General features: G+C 46.1%; 1 protein-coding gene and 1 long non-coding RNA gene across 2 annotated transcripts in view; one reads left to right on the top strand and one right to left on the bottom strand.

The window, feature by feature from the left end:
* The window catches only part of LOC148684925 (adhesion G protein-coupled receptor B1-like), a 93913-nt gene that overhangs the window by 30193 nt on the left and 41664 nt on the right, over positions 1 to 22056 (bottom strand). Inside the window, exon 2 of the mRNA XM_088676420.1 lies at positions 3565 to 3723. Within this exon, the coding sequence (XP_088532546.1) occupies positions 3565 to 3723 (159 nt within the window). The remainder of the gene's footprint in view (positions 1 to 3564; positions 3724 to 22056) is intronic.
* Positions 16783 to 20386, top strand: LOC148684926 (uncharacterized). The gene is made up of 2 exons (XR_015951606.1): positions 16783 to 16843; positions 16984 to 20386. It is a non-coding gene; the product is annotated as an uncharacterized LOC148684926 (long non-coding RNA).

The raw sequence follows: 22056 nt of genomic DNA, 5'->3' as shown, positions 1-22056 counted from the left end.
GGTTTTGACCTATAAAGCCTTAAACGGCTGAGGACTGCAATACCTCAAGGACTGCCTCTTTTCATATGAACCTACATGGACCCTGCTACCATCTTCTGAGGCCCTCCTTTGTGTGCCTCCTCCTTGAGAGGTCCGGAGGGTGGCAACACAAGAGCAGGGCCTTCTCTCCAGTGGCTCCCTATCTGTGGAATGCTCTCCCCAAGGAAGTTCACCTAGCACCTTCATTATACACCTTTAGGTGCCAGGCCAAAAAAAAAACAAAAACATTTTAACCTTTTCGTTAATTTCATTTACACCCCATGCCCTTTTAAAATGTGTGGTCAGGAAGTTCTTCCTAATGTTTAGGTGGAATCTTCTTTCTTGAAGTTTGAATCCATTGCTCCGTGTCCGCTTCTCTGGAGCAGCAGAAAACAACCTTTCTCCCTCCTCTATATGACATCATTTTATATATTTGAACATGGCTATCATATCACCCCTTAACCTTCTCTTCTCCAGGCTAAACATACTCAGCTCCCTAAGCCATTCCTCATAAAGCATCGTTTCCAGGCCTTTGACCATTTTGGTTGCCCTCTTCTGGACACGTTCCAGCTTGTCAATATCCTTCTTGAACTGCGGTGCCCAGAACTGGACACAGTACTCCAGGTGAGGTCTGACCAGAGCAGAATACAGTGGTACTATTACTTCCCTTGATCTAGATGCCATACTCCTATTGAGTGGAGGGAGAGGGAAGTGCTGGAAGGACTCCATTTAAAGTACAAAGGCTTGGATGCTGCCGTTCCTCTGGGGAAATTGAACTGGATTTGGAGAGGGAGCAACTGAAAACCAATGCCTTAGTTATTCTGTCTTAGGTCACAAGTAGATGAGGTTCTCCTTTAAACATACAGGCAAACAAACAAAATAGAAAAGGAACGAGGAAGAGGACCTCCCCCCCCCCATTCTGGAGCTGCTGATAGAATTGAAAATGGACACAGGAGGAAATATCAAATCTCCCTCCTTCTGTACTTTGGGTAGGAAAACACCCCCCCCCTTTCAGGTGCATTTGATTCATTCTTTTAAAAAATAGGATAAAAACCTGCATGAGATCCAGATCACAAACCTCCCGCCGTCTCATCTAATCCTAGCCCTCAGTCCCACGCCTGTTTGGAGAGCTGATAGAGCACAGATAGAGGCAAGTCAACAAGGGGAAACTTTGGCAAGGATCCCTCTGCCCGTCTAGACAAATTAGTCAAAGGGAATGAAATGATGAAAGCCTAATGCAGTGGAAAGTTTCCATTTAAAGATTCCAGCTACAATATGATTTAACTTTATGGAAATGCCAAACAACGTGTGAAATCATTCTAGTCTTTCCAAGGCTCAACCTCTTCTGATCAAGGGCTGTTGCATCCCTGACTCTGCTAAGGAAGTCTACTTTCCCCTTCCTTTTGAATAAAGTTATAATTTCCTTAAATAAATAAAAAATAGACACACCAACAACTTGTGTGTGCCTTCCCCAACATGGTGCTCTCCAGAGGTTTTGAACCAAGTAGATAGAGAGAAGCTTTTCTCTCTCCATCACAACACTAGAACTTGTGGGTGTCCCACGAAGCTGAGTGTTGAAGATTCAGGACAGATAAAAGAAAAGGACTTATTCATGCAGCATACGGTTTAACTATGGAACTCACTGCCACAGGATGGTCACCAACTTGGATAGCTTTAAAAGGAAATTAGACAAATTCATGGAGGAGGAGAGGGCTATCAATGGCCTCTAGCCAGGATGGCTATGCTCTGCCTCCACAGTTGGAAGCAGCAATGCTTCTGAATAACAGTTGCTGGAAACCACAGGAAGGGAGAGTGGTCTTGTGTTCGAATCCTGCTTGTGGGTTTCCCCACTGGCTGACCACTGTGAGAACAGGATGCTGGAGCATATGGGTCATGGGCCTGAGCCAGCAGGCTCTTGATTTTTCATGACAAGGTATCATCGCCACTATTTTCACAGGTCTATGGACAGCCTCATCCTCTGGCAGGCTGTTGGGTTGCTTGCAAAACCAACATTTCAAAATGAAATTTGACAGAGATGCAATTTCCACAAAGCTCTGTTATAAATCTGATCAGCCAGCAATATTCACCCCACGGCCATTAATTAATGCAAGTTTCAGGTGGACATTTAAAGGCTGCAATTCCCTTCTCTTCTGTTCATCTCTTGTACATGATTTTAAAGATGAAGCATCTTCATTTTGTGCTTCTAGGGAAAGCCGGAAGCCACAGGAAAGGGCAGTGGTCTTGTGCTCACATCCTGCTTAGAGGTTTCCCACAGGTCAGCCACTGTGAAAACAGGATGCTGGACTAGATGGGCCACTGGCCTGATCCAGGAAGCTTTTCTTGTGCTCTTTATGTTCCCATTGCCTCTGGAGCAATGATGGGAGTTGTAGTTCAAAATATCTGGAAGGCACCAGGCTGCAGGGGAATGGACTAGTCGGAAGGTCTAATCAAATGTATTTCACTGAAAACCACGGGGAAAGTTGGAGATAAAGGTATAATTATAATCAGCAAGGCTCGCTCACATTAGCCTGCCCATAGTAGTTACTGTAATTTGTGGGAAGTGCTGGAAAAGAGAGAGGCCGTGCCCACATACAATTTCTCCAGGCCTGGTACAAACTTGTAAGATGTCCCTCCTTACCATTCCACCATGATCTCTTGCTTGTTTCAATAAACTGGAGGATTAGCCAGCCTCATTTAGCTCTCATTTCTGACTGCTTGATTTGCATTTATAGGCAGACATAGCAAGACAGCACGATGCAGAGATGCCGGGATGCACAAAAGGCAAACACTCCTTAGACCCTCACCATTGGGCATGCTGGCTGAGGTAGATTGGAGCCCAACCATGTCTGGATTGCAAAAGATTCCACAACTCTGCCTTAAAACAAGCCATGGTAGTGTGTCCTATTCACCAGAATCTGATAGTTTTTAAATAATAATTTTCATCTGAGGAATGTTGGAGATTATGTTATAAGGGTGAGTTGCGAATTCTCTGTTGGTCCCTGTTGATAACAGAGGCTCTCCTGATCTCATAGAATCATAGGGTTGGAAGGGACCCAGGGTCATCTAGTCCAACCCCAGAAAACTTTCTGACAGTAAGAGCTGTTTGGCAGTGGAATAGACTCCCACAAGAGGTGGTGGACTCTCCTTCCTTGGAGGTCTCTAAACAGAAGTTGGACGACCATCTGTCATGGATGCTTTAGCCGAGATTCCTGCATTGTGGGAGGGGGCTGGACTAGATGACCATTGGGTCCCTTCCAGCTCTTAAGATTCTATGATTCTATGATTCTCCTCCCCACCCCCCAACACACCCCAAAATCAGTTCCAGGGTTTCCTACCACCCTCTGCAGCAAATCTGGGGAAGGGTGAACGAGGAGATGAAAGGGAAGGGAAACTTATTTTGTGCAAGCAGATGCCAATGTGGTGATTTCATTGGACGCAACCCACAGTCATGTGCGAGCCTTAATGGGGCCTGAATGTGAGCAACGGTTCTGCACAGTTGTCAGGATCGTGAAGCTGATGAGCTGGAAACACAAGCCAGTAACTTACGGTTGCAAGCTTTCCTGTTGCAAAGCCGGCCTTCTTCTAAGACCCCCTCGCAGATGAGGCCATCGTCAGGAAGGGGCTGGCAGGTACGGGTGCGAGTCTGCAGGCCTCCTCCACAGTCCCGGGTGCATTCTCCCCACAGCGACCATGGGTTCCATCCACCTGAGGACCAGCCGGGTGGGGGGAGGGAGAAAAAGAAAAAGGAAAGCCTCAGCATGTTTGCTTCGCATGTGCACCAGTGTCATTCAGAAATGGACCCTCCATTTCCAGACACTATACATCATTGGTGGGTAATGTCTAATCCTCATCCTAGCTGAACTAGCGAAGCACTGTGGTTATTCATTGCAAACGGAACTGCCCTCTGCAGAGGCTTAGAGGAGCTCTTTTCACTCTCATTTCACCATGCGCTCCAGGGCTGAGTACATTGGATGAGTCCTATATTCCTGTGACTACCAAGTGATGGGGGAAATTATTATTATTATTATTATTATTATTATTATTATTATTATTATTATTATTATTATACCTCTAAATCTACTCTGAATTTCAATTCAGGTGACATCCAGTGACAGATCTAGTCTTGCTGTGGTTTCCTTATGATCCAGCAACAGCTGATGACAACAAGAAGGGAAGAGTTAGAGCAGGCACCCCCAAACTTCGGCCCTCCAGATGTTTTGGACTACAATTCCCATCTTCCCTGACCACTGGTCCTCTTAGTTAGGGATCATGGGGGTTGTAGGCCAAAACATCTGGAGGGCCGCAGTTTGGGGATGCCTGAGTTAGAGAGTCGCATTTGCTTCCTTCATGAATAGCTGAAATTGACAAACTCACGGGTTTCATTCAGAATCCTTGCAATCAAAGATGGGAAGTTATTATTGTGGAAGGCAAGATTTGTTTCCCTAAGAGGAGGCGAAAATAGGAAGACCAAATGACCGCCTCCCCAGATGCGCATGCAAAACACTTCTCATTCAGAGCATTTCCTCCCAGCTGCTGGCTCAGAATTCTCCCCAATTTTCTCTTCTTTTCTTTTGGCCTCAAATGGCGGGGGAGGGATGGGAGCAAGGGGAGGGGGAGGTATGCCAACTGCCAGGCTGCATTATTCAGCACTCTAGACGATGGGTGAAAATGCAGTGCTGGTGTCCTGCTCAAGGAATAGCTTCTAACTCAGCATCTGTGTAAGAGAAGGAGAGGCAGTTTTTGTGTGATTCTCCCTTCCCATTGTGTCCTCTCCAGCATCTGTTCCAGAGTATCAGAGCCACTGTGTAGAACACTGGGAATACCTCGGGGGGGGGGGAGCTAAAAGTGGGCAGTATCACTTTCGTTAATGAATTAATTTCATTAATTAATTCATTAATTCATTCATTGTGTTGAATTAATTAAACTAAATAGTTTTAATTGGATTTTGAATAGGTTTGCAATTAATCGTGACTCTTTTGAATTTAATTGTGTTGTTATCTTTCTTGGTGGGTTGTGAAACCTGCTCCTCTGAATAATGCTCTCTCTCTCTCTCTACACACACACACACACACAAAATTAAATTTTCTGTTTTTCACTTTAGAATATTCTTTTAGACAACCTTAAAATGTCAATAGACTTCCCTTCTTCTCTTTCCATGGTTCATTTTGCATATCATAAATCCCTGCATATTTTACGTAAACTAAACCATTCAAACCACGGAGCCACCTGGGATGAATAAAGACATAGGATTCTTATCTCATTATGCATGATCAAGCTTTCTTTAGCCTCAGCCCTTGTTTTTTCCCCGCAGGACCTATTGCAGTAATCAGCAGTCGTTAACAGCCATCAACAGGTTTACCAGTCTTACAGCCCATCACCCATTCCCATCACCCACCCTCTGAATATATATAAGGGTCTGGTTGCTTCTGTTTCAAGTGTATCTGAAGAAGTGTGCATGCACACGAAAGCTCATACCAAAATAAAAACTTAGTTGGTCTTTCAGGTGCTACTGAAGGAATTTTTTTATTTTGCTACGACTCAGACCAACACGGCTACCTACCTGTAACTAAACCATTCAGTATTCCATTATTACATCCAACAACACTTGTTTACGCTGTTGAATTTATCTTAATGCTGCCAACATTTTTCAAATGTACACAATTTCCTCCCATATATTCAATAAACACATTATCCATTCTTCTTTTAAATGTACGTTGTTCTTGTTCTCTTATTCTGTACGTTAAGTCCGCAAGCTGTGCATATTCCATCAGTTTAAGTTGCTATTCTTCTTTAGTTGGGACCTCACTCGTTTTCAGTTTTTGAGCTAACAAAACACGGGCCACCCCTGAATAATGATTTCTATAGTGTAGGGTTAGGGGTTCTGTAGATGAGTTTATGGAACCAAGTGGGAGGCGGCCCAAAAGAGTTCAGGAATCACTGGTCAATTATCAAGGATGATGTTGAGTTGTAGTGTATCAACATCTTGAGGGCACAAAATTGTCTACCCTTTCATTAGCAGATGCCTTTGCAAGATCAAAAGCTATTGCAGGATCAGAACATTGGACTTTACCAGGCTTCCTCAACCTTGGCCCTCCAGAAGTTTTGAGACTACAATTCCCATCATCCCTGACCACTGGTCCTGGTAGCTAGGGACCATGGGAGTTGTAGGCCAAAAATATCTGGAGGGCCGAGGTTGAGGAAGCCTGTACTTTACCCTACACAGGTCCAAACATCTATTCCTTGGTTGAAAACAGCCACTCATTTATACTAGGGTTGCAGCCTTTAACCTATGGGTGGTGGCTAACCTTTGCCCACCCCCCAGTTGTGGCTAGACTCATAGCTGCCAAGTCTCCCGTATTCCCTGGGAAACCCCCGTTTTTCCAGCTGTCCCCAGCCGAAAAAACAGATTTTTTTGTTTTTCCCCGGTTTATTCTGGCGCGGCGGCCATTTTGGAACTGGGCAAAGCATGCTCAGAAGCGACTTTTGATACTGCTTTGCCCAGTTCCAAAATGGCTGCAGCGGGACTTCTGGTGCGGCGGCCATTTTGGAACAGGGCAGAGCATCATCAAAAGTCGCTTCTGAGCATGCTCTGCCCAGTTCCAAAATGGCGGCAGTGCTACTTCCGGTCTGCTACTTCCGGTCCAGTCCCTTATTTCTCAGGCCGGAACTTGGCAGGTATGGCTAGACTACAACTCCCATCATCCCTGACTATTGACCATGGGTGTTGGGGATGATGGAAGATGGAGTCCAGCAACCTGCAGATGGCAGCCACCATCTTAAAACAGGCATCCCTTGTTCACTCTGAAACAGGAGAGTTCATAAGGAGAGGTTAAACGCCTACCTAATAAGGATGCTTATAGCAGAATTAGCAAAGTTACTTTTGAGGTTCCTTCCAACTTTATGATTCTGTTATTCTAGGGGGGCTTGACCCACCTAGGACAGCGTTGGCTACAGGGAATGCATCTATCATCAAAAAAACAAATGATTTCCCCCCACGCTGCAAAACTATAATTTTAGAAAAGTGCAAAAGTATGTTAATTTCATTGACTGCATGGATCACCTACAATTTGTTTAATCAGAAAACAACCCTAATTTTGACTAGAGACTGAAGCGTCTTGCCTCCCAAATGTTTCAGACAGAAGCCCTCCCCAATCACCTACCAATTTGTTGCCTCTGTAGGCCAGCTGACCATGTGCTGAATCCAGAGGCGGAGTTAGCTGCCCGCGGGGGTGGGGCTAGCCACCCACGGGGGTGCTCCAGCAATGGCACACGTCCCAGGGGAGTGCGCCAGCACCAGCATGTGTCGCAGGGTTCGCTCAGGGTTGACACCCGGAGCAAGCCACACCTACTGCACCCATTTTTCTCCACCTCTGGCTGAATCACCGTGACATAAGCTGCCTACATAATTTTATCACATGCAGTTATACCTAGGAGGGATGGAGGAGGAATTTGTTCAGCCTGCTTTTCTCAATGGATGGCCTGATCCCATGTTCCCAAACTTGCTTGCAGGTTGGAATCAGATTGCAACCTTTGCTGGATTTTGCAAGGCAGTTTCAGTGTTCAAAGAACGCACGCACACAAAATCACATTTTACATTTAAAAAACACACATTAAAATGTGTATTTTTATGGGGAAACACATTGTAGAAATTGGACACACTGTAGAAATTGAAAAGTGTGCACAGAATTTGTACAAAGGCATTCAGTTTGAATGGCCAATTTCTGTGCATTCTTTCTAAAAAGTGGGATGGAGCAGGCTTCGGACTAAGTGATGGAATTAGGCCCCTTATCCCATAACCATTTATGATACCCATATCCTTGCTTGCCCATTGATGTGAATGGGAGAAGGCGTAGAAGATAAAGGAAAAGGTCTGACTTCTGAACCTGTGGGGAGCCTGGAATTGAATATCTGTGGAAAGGCCATCTGCTCAGCAGGCAGAGGGTCCCAGGTTCATTCAAGTCTCAGCATATCCAGGTAGGACCAGGAGAAACCCACATCTCATGGCCAGGAGAGATTCTGCCAGGCATTGTAGACAAAACTGAACTAGACGGACCAGAACATCCATAGCTGCCTACATTCAACCAAAGCAACTTTAGGTTATATCCAAAACTGGCATTGCTACTCATGTACAGGAGAAGAGCTGACCTTCAAAAAATCTGAAGGTATATTTCTCACTCCTTGAAGGTTGCCCCCCCCCCTCTGCCTGAACAAAGACTTCTCTAATGGCACGCACAAGTAGGATGCCCTGTCTCTTCCACTTCCCGACAGGAGATGGATTGTGTTTCAAGGCCATCAACGCCTATTGACATAATGGCATCCCCTTAATGTCTCACTCAGCCCGATCGATAGCATATCCGTAACCAGACACGCCGGACTAGGTGAGGGCTAATAAACTCTTCACTCTGTGCTATTAAAAGTCCTCTCTGTCCTCCTCCAGTGGGTGAGCTGGGGAAGGGATGGGGAGTGGGAGCAGGAGGCGGCTCCAGGCCCCACACAGCCATTTTGATAAGCGGGTGACATATCTGTCTAAGCCCCCCTTTTGACTGGTGCTTAAGCAAAACGCTTAATTGCTATGATGCATTAAAAGGCAATTTCATACTGCAGCATTAAGCAAACGCATTTCTGCCAATCAGAGAAGGGCCCCTCTGCTTAATGATGGGTTATTTAAACAGCCCCGTGTTTTACGACACAATCCATTATGATATCATTAAAAACCATAAAGAGAGGTTTGGTTAGGTGCTCCAACTTGCTCTGAATGAATTAATAGATCTCCTAGAGTTGTGGGCTGGGAGAGCGAGACCTGGCACAGATTCCTCCCAGCTGCCTCCTCTTACTCTCCTCTTTCTAATGCCTCAGGTTTCCTCCTGCCTTCTAGGGACAACCAGGTTGGTTCTTTTAAACATCCCACAAACTTGAAGACTATGACATGGGTTACTGGTAGGAAGAATGTGAAACTCAGCACAGTTGCCCAACTTGATGGAAGCCCAATTCATAGATAAGAACATCAGAAGAGTACTGCTGAATCAGACCAATGGCCCATCTAGTCCAGCATCCTGTTCTCACAATGGCCGACCAGAGAAATGCGCAAACAGCAGCACTGTCCTCTCCTGTGGTTTTCAGCCTCTGAATGCAGAGATAGAACAGTCACTGACTGTCAGGCTTCACGGAATCCAATCCCTCTTCCTCACAGCTAGCAGCCAGAAATGGGGAAACAAGAAGTTCTTACCAAGGTTTTTATTTCAATATTCACAGAGATAGGTGTATGATGCCGCCTCTTAGATAATGGTGTTGCTCCGAGTAAAGTCCGACCCCCTCTGTCTCTCCTATCATACGTCATCCCTGTGCTGGCTGATCTGTGCTTTCTGCCTCTGAGCTTTCTGTTCTCCTACTTTCAATGCTTGCTGGGAACAGGGGGGGGCATGCTTTCTAAAGACACTCCCCCAGCTGACTCTCTTCTCCTCCTCCTCCTCCTCCTCCTCCTCCTCCTCCTCCTCCTCCTCCTCCATCTTCCTCTTTTTCTTCTTCCTGCTCCTCTCCCAATATTTCCCAGCTTCTCCCATCTGCAGCCTCTGGACTTTGACCTTCTGCAAACCACTGTTCTAAATCTATACTGTCTCCCTCTTCTTTGAGAGGTAGAGGAGGGAGCAGCAGTCTCCACCATTCCCCCTGACACTGACCTTTACACACACATAAATACCTGCCACCACTTTTTTGCTTCTTCAGTGTTACCACAGATGCTGCTCCCTGGCAAGGCACCCTTGCACAACAAAAGCAAGACCAAAACACAAACAAACCCGACTTGGAACACTTGCAGTGTGAAACATTACAGGATTTCAGCAGGAAGTTATAGAACATGCACCAATTGCAAATAAAGGAGCATGTCTGTCCCCAAACCTTTGCAGATGCAAACAGTTTTGAAAGTTTGATCTCGTGGAGCTGCCCCAATGCCATCATGAGCAGAAACCACCATGAATGCACTATGAAAAGGACATCAGGGGGGTATAGCCTTGGATACCTCTACCCATCAAGTCAACTTTAGGTAAAGATAAAGGTAAAGGTAAAGGACCCCTGGACGGTTAAGTCCAGTCAAAGGCAATTATGTGGTTGTGACGCTCATCTCACTTTCAGGCCAAGGGAGCCGGTGTTTGTCCACTAACAGCTTTCCAGGTCATGTGGCCAGCACGACTAAACCGTTTCTGGCACAACGAAACACTGTGGCGGAAACCAGAGCACACGGAAATGCCGTTTACCTTCCCACCGCAGTGGTACCTATTTATCTACTTGCACTGCTATGCTTTCAAACTGCTAGGTTGGCAAGAGCTGGGACAGAGCAACGGGAGCTCACTGCGTCATGGGGATTCAAACCAACAACCTTCTGATCGGCAAGTCCAAGAGGCTCAGTGGTTTAGACCACAGCGCCACCTGCATCCCTAGGTCAACTTTACCCAACAAGAACACAAAAGGAGCCTGCTGGATCAGGCCAGTGGCCCATCTAGTTCAGCATCCTGTTCCCAGACTGTCCAAACTGTTGCCTGTCAGAAACCTGCAAGTTGGCCCAAGAGCACAAGAGCGCTCTTCCTCCCTGTGGTTTCCAGCAACTGGTATTCAGAAGCATTGCTGCCTCCAAATGTGGAGATGCAGAGCATGGCTCCTTACCTTCCAAGGCCCGGACTGCAGAATCCGGGACCGGCAGCCGTGTGACACCGGAAGTTGCGTCGACGTAACTTCCGGTGTCGCTTTGCCCTTCTATGGGCACCAAAAATGGCCGCCGCCGGCTTCAAAAGTAGCTTCTACGCATGACCGGAAGTGCGTCGACACAACTTCCGGTGTCGCCACGCCCATCTATGGGCACCAAAAATGGCCGCCGCCGACACCGGAAGTCGCGTCTACGCACTTCCGGTCATGCGTAGATGCGACTTTTGAAGCTGGCGGCGGCCATTTTTTGTGCCCATAGAAGGGCAAATCAGGAAACAAAATGGCCGCCGGCAGGAGAAAATAACGGAGAAAATCGGGAGACGAAGTGATACGGGGGACCACCGGGAAAAGGTAAGTAAAAACGGGGGTTTCCTGGGGAAAACGGGGTACTTGGCAGCTATGCATGGCTCCTTGAATTTGCCCGATCCTCTTTTAAGGCCATCTTTGTTGATGGCTGTAACTGCCTCCTGCAGGACCTAGTTCCAAAGTTTAACTATGCGTTGCATGAAGAAGTTCTTTCTTCTATCTGCCCTGAATCTTCCAGGATCAATCTTCCTTTCAACATGCCATGCATAAATTGTCTCTCATCACCCCAGCTCAGGCTTTGGAAGCATTTATTTCTCAGGTGGTCTTACACACAGCACAGCCTACATTAGCATTACACATGCCTGACTGGCTTTCAAATAAGCAAAATAAATATTGTTCCTTAATTTTTTTTTAAAAAAATCCTTGCTTCCTTTCCCCCAGTGGCTGCTTGCAGAGGAACAACCGCTGATCTATGAACACAGCAGAATAGTGGTTGTAGTAATGAACCCATTGGGGGAATATAGTGGACCAGAAGGCTCTGGAAGCAACTGGGTTTTTCCGTTTGCAAGGCTTTTTACATTATTACTCTGCTTGGTGCCCTCGGCTCCACGAATTGTCTTGAGAGCAGAGCCGCAGAAGGAGATAGCGAAGTGTCAGGATGGGAAGAAGATCATGTGATCCCATCTAATTGGGTCTGTGGAATTCTGAAGGACATTTCAAGGTTGGTGCACAAGATGTTGGTGGGCAGGCAAGAACCCTGAAAGTCACACGGCGATCACTTGTAAGTATCAGGTTTGGCTTAGAGTCAGAAATCTCACCTCCCAACCCTTCTCTCAAAGCATCCTTTGTAGCAATTAAGGAACAGAGCAGCAAACTCAAGCAATTCTTTCCATTACACTCTGTGCAGCCTCCGCCCGCCTAAAGTGCTACCTCCTGGTGATGGGAACCCTGTAGTAGCTGGTATTTCAGGGCCTGTGTAAAGGTTAGAGCCAGAAGTAACGATTTCTCTGAATTAGCATGGAATCATAGAGTTGGGGCACCTCAAAGGTCATTAGCCAAATCCCTTGCTGATGATACAGGAAATACCTCTGGTAGGTGGCTATCCAGCCTCTGCTTAAACACCTCTAATGAAGGAGAGTCCACCATCTTTCAAAGCAGGCTGCGATTCCCATCAGAAAACTCTAATAAATGAGAGTCCACTGCTTCCTGTGGCAGTCTGTTCCGCTGGGGAACGGCTTGCACCATCAGGAAGTTCTTCTTGGTGCTTAGTCTAAATTAACAGCATGCCCAAATCTGGCCTGCATTTCCACGAGTCCGTTCTCACTCTGAAAATGCAAGCCCTTTTCCTGCTACTTTCACAAAGGCAAAAGGCACCAATGGCTTTACCGTCCCTCCCCTTCCTTGCACGCTTAAAGAAAGCTCAGAACAGTATGTGGGAAATGTTATGAAGCACACCCAAATATATTACCTTATTTGTGTAAGAGTCAAGCTGCACACAGTACTCTATTTGTGCAGAATATAAATATTACTACAACAAATCACAAAGTCCACGATTCTTGCACACACACTTTAAGAGCTAATTGCATAGCTATGCATTGGACTTACTTTCAAGTAAATAAAACCACTTCCGCATTTTACGGAGGTGGTGTTGTGGGCGTGGCCCGTCTCGACCCTTGCGAGGGGGCTGAGAGTTCAGCCCTCTCGCGAGATGGAGGTTCCCGCCTCCGTCATTCCCCGGCTGACCAATAGGGCCAGCCGGGCGGGGCTTTCCCCATGTTTAAATCAGGCTGGAGGCGGGAACTCTGCCTCTCCTTCGCCCGGCACCTTGAGCGATCGGATCCTTCTCCTTCGGTATCCCGACGGATCCTGTGAGAGCAAGGAGCAGCTGCTGTAGGGTATCGTATGTTTTCGGTGGTGTTTCATTTAGCCCTTCGTATTTCTCTCTGCCTCTAAAAAACAAAAAACAAAACCCTCCTCGTGAGCTACCTTTAAAGGCTACATTCCCCTTGACTAGTGTGTGCGTGTTTGTTTTGTATCAGGTTGCTGCTACATGTGCTTAATTCACCTCTGCTTTAATGTTGCAATGGAAGCCAGAGCGGCACGACCTATTTAGTTGCCTTTTGTTTAATTAGCAGCTTCGTGCTCCAGTAGCTTTGGCTTTGGGAGTGTTGCCGAGGGTTACTTTGTTGCTATCGTGGTTTAGTTGTCCACCCCACCCCCCTCATTCGCTGTCTGTCCCTTTGATAGCCAGTTCTAATCGCCGTTGCTATTTTCCCTCTGCTTGCTAATGTCACAAAGCTTAACGCTTAGAGGGAACGGTTGAATGTTTTTCCCTTTGCTGGGTTACTGAGGGTTGCCTAGACAACCGTGAAGCACGTGTGCCTTTCCTGCAGAGTGTCTGACTAGGCTGCTGAGATTTCAGCTTCTTTCCCTTCCCCCAAGCTCCCTTTAATTGCATGATTGTGCTTGAGTCTCTTTAATGCTTTGTTTATATTTCTTCAGCGTTACTGAGCGCTGCAGCTAGCTCCTGCCTGTGCTCCCTGCCCATAATGATCCGCTGCTGCCTTTCAGCCTCTTCGGGAACCCTCTTCCTAATCCCCCAATCGGTTCCTTTAATTCCTGCGTTCAATTTATTTATTCCCGGGCGCTGGAGCATGGTTCCTGGGGTTTGTATCGTTGTCATGGTTACAACTCCTTGCCTGTCTCCATTTTAAGTGTGGCCACGTGGTCTGGCAGCAGCGGCCATCTTAGGAGAGGCACTCACTGTCCCTCCAGTACTGCAGGGCTGTTTGGAATTACTTATAACAAATTGCAATTAAAGAAGCTGCAATCTGCAAGCAGGCTTTGCCTTCAGTCCATTTGCTTATTGGCAAGTTTTGTATGCTCGTTGGAAGTAAGATGGGATTTATTTTCAAGTTCCCCTTTACTTTCTTTCCACTTATCTCACAACCCCCACCCCCGCAATTTTGCAGCTATAACTTTAAGGCAGTGGGGTCGTTAGGACCGGCATTTTACACTCTGCCTTTCTGGTGGCTTCGTGAGCCTTTAATTGCTCTATTTACGAGGGCTGCAACCTTATTGCTGCACCAGAGGATGCCTTTTCTCTCTGGGCATTTTCCGAGCCAGCGGTAGTTGTAACAATGTTACATTGTCCCCGTAACTCAGCAGGCTACTTCATTGCTACTTTGTGTTTCTCCTATCTGTGACTGCTACAGGTGTTATATTGCTGAAAGTTTGCAAGCTGTGGTTGTGAAACGTAGACAGCAGGCTGCTATAGATTTATAGCTAGCATCCCTACGTATAACCATTCATTATCTTTAGATTTCCCTTGCATTAAAATAAAAAAGGGGGGTGAATACCTTCAAATTTACTTCATAAGATTTAAATATTACATTTATTGGTGCTGCTTTACCACGGTGACCTGCACATTTAGCCTAGATCTGCCTACCTTGAGATTAAACAAACATAATTTGATCTTACAATAACCAGGTTTATAATAGGTGTATTTAATTTATTGGATTGTCTTTATGTGGAAACTAAATAACTGTAACTGTGTCCTTAAGCAGGACACTCTGAAATCATTTCAGTCCTGATTATAGGGAATATAAACAATACTGAAATATGCTGTTGGTCTGTATTGTCCTCTTTGTAATTAAAGAAATAGACTTTTGGTGCAAGAATTTAAAGGTACAGGGTCGGCGTCTTTAATTTTGAACACTTAAGGGCTAGTCTAGCCAGCGCAGGAGGTGCGTGAGTTAAATATTCTATTCCTCTGGTGACCATGCCATTTAATATTGAGTCATCCTGTTCACCTGCTGCTTATCCGAACTCGTGACCTTGGATAAATACCTTTATTACTTCAATTATGTTTTGGCTAACTGGTGTTGCCTGTTCACACGGTGGGCATTATTCCGTTTAATTTTCCTGCAGTTACTATAAGTTAATAGACATTTTGAAAGGTGGAGCCAATTTTCCACAACTTAATTTACATGGAATTCATTACGTTCAGTTGAAGGCTATCTATCTGCTTTTTCAAAATAACTGAATTTAAGCTTTCCTTGCTTCGGTGGGATACATTTTCGGATCCACTACTACCTATATTGTTCCTGACATATAATAATAATAATAATAATAATAATAATAATAATAATAATAATATTAAATAAATTAATGAATACTTAAATAATACTCACTTTAGCTTAAATTGTCCTAATTGCAATAACTGTTTTGGCCTGTTTTAGCATTAAGCCTGACACTCTCATTGCCTTCATTTGTGTCATTTTCTTTAAAATAACTGAATTTATTTAAGCGTTCGTTGCTCCTGTGGGATACATTTTTCGGATCCACCACTATCTATATTGTCCTTGACATCTAATAATAATAATAATAATAATAATAATATAATAATAATAAAAAATGAATATTTAAATGAAATTCACTTTAGTTTAAATTGTCCAAATGGCAATAATTTTAATCATATGTTCTCTTTTGCTTATATATACTCTTCCCTATTTTCGGCTGCGGTTCAGTATAAACAATACTGAGCTAGGGCGCCACCCCTTTAATGCATTGTTATTGTGGTGATATTTGCATAATTTATATAATAATAATAATTTATTATTTACCCCGCCCATCTGTTCGGGTTTCCCCAGCCACTCTGGGCGGCTTCCGACCAAATATTAAAAACAGTACAGCATCAATCATTACAAACTTCCCTAGACAGGGCCGCCTTCAGTTGTCTTCCAAAAGTATAATAATTGCTTATTGCCCTGACATCTGCTGTGAGGGCGTTCGACAGGGCGGGTGCCACTACCGAGAAGGCCCTCAGTCGACAGGGCGGGTGCCACTACCGAGAAGGCCCTCAGTCAGGCTTGCCTAGGCCAGTGTACGCTGTACTGTACCAGACCCCCCTCCTGAATACCGCTGTTGCATGGTGCCTATAATGCCAAGGTTGCAATTTGATCCCCATGCGGGGCAGCTGCATATCCTAGGGGGTCTAATGGTTTTTTGTTTTTTCATTTCCAAGATATGCCATTGGTTTCTAAGTGCTTTCTAACAGTATATATTTGTAACTGGGACACCATATTTCGTGCTGCTTCCAAAGCTAGGTGACCAGAAACATCAGTTATAAAGGTTCCGGTACAGCTAGCAGCTTATTGAGGTATGAAATTTATCTTATATAGTTTGTCAGAATGTGCATGATTGCGAGGAGCGTTTAGGGAACCATCCAGCGTCCTCTTGTTTCAGGGGTAAGCAGTCCTTTCAAGGTGGCAGGGGGCTTTATTTCCCCCACACACAAATAATAGCAATAATAAGAATAATATATACAACAAGTATAATATTAACTATAATGATAATAACTGCAATAATAACTATAATAATACTTTAACTCTTAGGTATTTTCAATCTCTGGGGTTTCCTGAACTTCGCAAGTCAGGTATTGGCCTCAGTTATACGGTACGACCTCTCCAGCTTATCAGTATGAGATCTCTGATTAGGTTAGCATAGTAGGCTATTATGCATCATTCTTATGGCGCCCAGTTGATGGCTGGAATGCCTGTATGCCATTCATGCACATGCATACCAGATTAATCAGGAAACATTTGAGTTCCAATAAATTAGAGCCTGGCTGCTACTACCATACGATGTTCCAAAACAATGAAGTGTTGATGGCTGGTATGGCTTCCTGGAGCATGTTCTGACCTTGCCCATTGCATGGCACACACTTTTTTTTGCCCAGAACATAATAGTCAGGGATTTACAGTTGGCTCTAGAGCCTGCACCGGTGGGTGTGCATCAGCTGGGCTTCAGTCCTCTTCTTAAGGTATGCTGGCAGGGCAATTTGAGATTGTTCCCACATTGTCTGGTTCAATCAGGTCTCTCTCACGGACACCTGCATTTGCATGATGCTAGCTTGGTTACTATTGCATGCTATTTAACCTTTTGAATTTTCTTTCATAATAGTTCCAGTTCACCTTGGATGGAGGACTTGAGAGATCATCACGTTTGCCTTGGGTTGATAATCGAGCAGTCTTTGGTGGCCGTGCAAAGCAGTCCAAGAGCATGTCACTCCCGCTCCGCACAATTGGGCAGCTTCACCTTAAGTTTATCTTCACCTTCCCAACACATTTATTCCCGGGGTTACTAGAGGCATCGTGATGCCTGCCTCAATGGGCTGTGGGAGTAGCTAACCTTTCTAGAATTCTTCCCAATCGTGGTGGCGGCACACTTGTGGGGCTGAGGAATTCAGGAACCGCCGGGTCTGCTTTCAGACCGATAATCAAGTGGTGGTCTGCGTGATGTCTAGACAATCATCCCGTTCCACGAGAGTGTCTGCCCCTTCTGCGGGCCTTTGTGCTGCGCAGTCTAGAGCTAAACTTGCATTTCACCACCAAGTTCGTTCCTGGGGTCAATAATTATATCGCCGATGCGTTGTCTCGTTTCCAGATGGACCGCTTCCGCTCGCTGGTACCGGAGGCACAGCAGTGTCCAGAGCCGTTCTCGGAGTCCCTATGGAGCCTTGGGAGCGAGAAATCTTGAAGGGAGTATTCGCATCGGTTACCCCCTCGACACTGAGCTCTTACGAATGCGTTTGGACTGAATTTTCTAAATTCAGAAATAAGGGTACCTCCCCTTCACCTTTGGGGCCCCCCACGGAGGGGGAGGTCATGCAATATGTGGTTCACCAAAGGGAGTTGGGCCGTGCGGCCAAGACACAACATACACATGGCAGCGATCTCTTCTACAATCCCTGTACTCCTCGGACCCTTGCGATAACTTTCACTTGCGCAGGGCCATGGAGGGTTGGCGCAGGCTGCAGCCGCCAGCCGGTGACCCCAGGAGACCCATTACATTTGACCTGCTGTGCAAGATTCACAGTCAATTGACGTCCCTTTGCTGGTCCCCTTATGAGGCGAGCCTGTTTTCCGCAGCCTTCTCTCTAGCATACTTTGGGGCCCTCAGAGTAGGAGAAGTAGTATGTGAGGACCACCCCGATGGATCCTCCCGAGGGATCAGGATGCAGGATGTATCCCTATCTAGTTTGTTAGCAGTAGTGCACATTTGCCGTTCTAAAATGGATCAGCGGGGGTTAGGGGCCACCATTCGCCTCCCTGCAGCAGGTGGCCAAGGCCCTTGTCCTGTAAGGGACCTCAGGCACTTCCTATATCTGAGACCGGCTGGCACAGATCCACTGTTGATCCACCATGACAGTTCTAAGCTCACGCGCTCCTGGTTCACACGGTTTTACGCAAGGCCCTCTCACTGTGTGGCGTTGACCCGAGCCAGTTCTCCACCCACTCCTTTCGTATCGGTGCAGCAACCTCCGCGATGCACTTGGGCCTTTCAGCTGAAAGGATTCAAGAACTGGGAAGGTGGAAGTCCAATGCTTATAAAGGATACCTGTGCCCCACCTCTTAGCCGCAAGCCCTCACTCCCCGGTCTGCCATCGACTGATCCCCTTTCTGCCATTGTTTCCTTTCCAGATGGGTGCCACATCAATGGGTGGATTGCGGGTCATAGCATTTTGCATTGGGCCAAAGAAAGGGCAATTGAAACCAGTTTTGGGAGTGATCTCGGCCTCCCAGAAACTGTCAAAGTATCGTGGATCGCCAGGCGCGGAATGCAGTGGAAAGAACTGCCTGCCTGCTGTCTTGGCAAGGGCTGCTTCAGTTGGGCCCCCCCTTGCGCTGGTCATACAGCTGGGGGAGAATGATTTGGCGTATTGAAACGCAGTGGACTTGAAATGGAATATCTTTGAGAACTTTGACAAGCTGTTGCAGTGGAAAGAACTCCTGCCTGCTGTCTTGGCATGGGCTGCTTCAGTTGGGCCCCCCCATGCGCTGGCCATACAGCTGGGGGAGAATGATGTGGCGTATCGAAACGCAGTGGAGTTGAAATGGAATATCTTTGAGGACTTTGACAAGCTGTTGGCTTCTTTTCCGGGGATGACGTTGCTGTGGTCCGCCTTGTTGCAGAGGCGCGTTTGGCGTGATGGGCTTTGCTCAAAGGCATTGAATAGAACCAGGAGGCTATTGAACTCATTTGTATTACGCAGGGTCCTAGATTTGAATGGTCAGATAATTTCCCACCCAGAGCTAGTACGCACTGAAGCAGCCCTTTATCGTAAGGACGGAGTACACCTTTCACCCCAAGGAAACGACATTTGGTTAGGTGACATAATTAGGGGGTTGGAGCATTGGTTGCGGGTGTGAGGGTATTGGCGGCGAGCCTTTGGGGCTCGAGTGGCGGTTAGGCATTGGAAATTTGCATAAATAAAGAATGGGGGGCAGATTGCGTCATCCTCTGCCCGAAATTGGAGATTTAATCCCGTTAAAGGGGTTCCGGGGGCGGTAGCTTTGTCCTGGGCCTACGGAGGTCAGGGCCTTATGGCACCCCCCAACGGTGGCCACAGGAGGTGTCTCAGTAGATGCATATCACTGGGCTCCTTTCTGGTGGTTAATTTCTCCCAGACTGTAACACACGGGTTGCAGTCGGATATAGTCGGTTAGGGTCCAATGCCTAAGCCAATACCGCTCAACATCCTTAACCAATAAAGTTGTGGCCTTTTCACCCACTTAAACTTACTTCACTGTGTCTTGTTCCTTATTTCTGGGGAGGGAGGGACATTGCCACACAAAACCACTTCCGCATTTTACGGAGGTGGTGTTGTGGGCGTGGCCCGTCTCGACCCTTGCGAGGGGGCTGAGAGTTCAGCCCTCTCGCGAGATGGAGGTTCCCGCCTCCGTCATTCCCCGGCTGACCAATAGGGCCAGCCGGGCGGGGCTTTCCCCATGTTTAAATCAGGCTGGAGGCGGGAACTCTGCCTCTCCTTCGCCCGGCACCTTGAGCGATCGGATCACCCACCCACCCACCCTCTGGTTAGGCAGTTAGGCAGGTTAGGCAGACGGTGCTATGGAGTCAGTCGGTCGCCTCGGTTGGCCGTGGGGCCGGGTAGGACTTTTTCCACTTGGATTAGCCAATCTGGTTTTTTCGCCTACCTCATAGCATTTCGTCACAACTTGGTTTGGCGGTTAGGCATTGGAAATTTGCATAAATAAAGAATGGGGGGCAGATTGCGTCATCCTCTGCCCGAAATTGGAGATTTAATCCCGTTAAAGGGGTTCCGGGGGCGGTAGCTTTGTCCTGGGCCTACGGAGGTCAGGGCCTTATGGCACCCCCCAACGGTGGCCACAGGAGGTGTCTCAGTAGATGCATATCACTGGGCTCCTTTCTGGTGGTTAATTTCTCCCAGACTGTAACACACGGGTTGCAGTCGGATATAGTCGGTTAGGGTCCAATGCCTAAGCCAATACCGCTCAACATCCTTAACCAATAAAGTTGTGGCCTTTTCACCCACTTAAACTTACTTCACTGTGTCTTGTTCCTTATTTCTGGGGAGGGAGGGACATTGCCACACAAGTGTTTATTTAGGCTACTGCGGGCTCTCACTGACCTCTGCTGGGCAGAATCAGATCTGCTAAATTCTGTTAACTGTCGCTAGAACAAAAGCCTCTGCTGTGCAGTGCATAAGTGGGTAGCAGCCACTCCTATTGATCTTTTCTATGGTAGCAGCAGGTTTAAGAGCACAGTCCATCTTTGAGAAGCAACATGAGCTCTCTGGCTCCTGTGTTGAACAAGAAAGTGCACTAAACACAAGAGCCAAAGCTCAGGAGTCTCAAGCAACCTCTCCTAATTGTACCGAAGGGAAGAGGCTTATTTTACGAGTCAGTTCTAAGCAGAGCATTGGTCCGTTTTGCCCAGTGACGTCTACTCTGGCTGGCAGAAGCTCACAATAGTCAGAGAAGGATGTCTACTCAAAGAACGTGGCTATGCATTGACCTCAAAGGCAAAATTGGAACTGAGCACACATTTGTCCCTATTTAAATCAAATTGGGGGAAATATTACAGTCAAATGGAATTGCAGGCAGGACTGGAAATATAAGCAAAGGAATGAGAATGATAAAGGAATGCAGTGTGGGGTATATGTTGTAGAAATAAGTATTACCTTTAAGGCAGTAGATAAAAGGATTTGATCAGAAACATCATGGAAGTAAGTAAGGATGGGAACTCAAAATGCTACGGGTGTATTTGTTAAATTGTATGAAAATCAATAAAAAAATATGAAGAGGGGAAAAAAACTTATTTAAATCAAATTGCCTGTGGGTTAATTTGAATGTGTGGAACACAACCACTTCAAGAGCCATACACAAAGATAACAAGTTTGGAGATGCTTGGAAACGTTTTTGCTATTGAGATGCATAAATTCAACAAGGATGTCACAGAATTCAGAGTCTGATCATTCCTGGAACAAAGCTAGATCTGGCAAAAGGGCTGTTTGGATCAGAGCTTTGTTCCCACTCTTGGCTAGCCAGATCCCCCTGGGGAGATCAAAAAGCGAACATGAAGGCAACATCCCACCCCTGATGATGTTGTTTCCCCCCCCCCATTTGCACCAGGAATTCAGAGATATACTGCTTCTGAACATGGACGTTCTACTCTGCTGCCATTATTAGCTTTGGGGTACCTGTGCCATTGGTACTGGTGCACCCACAACCTCCATTGTTAAAAAAAGATGAAAGTAGAAAGGGCTAAAGTGCGAAGGACATGGTAAATAAGGCTGGATAAAACTGTCAAATTCAGTTTCTCATTTTTCAAGTTGTGAGTTTGGTTATTCACATTCCTTCATCAGTTTGCCAATTTCCTACCACCACCACAACCACCAAATGTATTCATGAGAATTCATCAGCATTTTAGTGCAGATTTTGCATTTATGCATACACATTTGCCTACTAAACACATTTTTTTTATTTTCACTAATACATTTTTATGCACACTTTACTGAAGTATATTCATTTCTGCACACTTTACTTGGCTGGAGAACTGCACTGCAAAATTCAGAGAAGTGCAAATTTCAAAGGATGGTTTGCAAATTGTTTCAGAAAGTGCAAATCAGTCAGATTTGCTTTTTCACTGTGAACTGAATCAAGGTTCTTCCCCTTTCTTCATAGCAAGTACCAAATCCCCTCTCCATGCCTT

The sequence above is a fragment of the Zootoca vivipara genome, chromosome 8 (assembly GCF_965207765.1).
Source record: "Zootoca vivipara chromosome 8, rZooViv2.hap1.1, whole genome shotgun sequence".
Classification (NCBI taxonomy): Eukaryota; Metazoa; Chordata; class Lepidosauria; order Squamata; family Lacertidae; genus Zootoca; species Zootoca vivipara.
The sequence above is the reverse complement of the archived record's forward strand: the minus strand, read 5'-3'. Positions and strand labels throughout refer to the sequence as shown.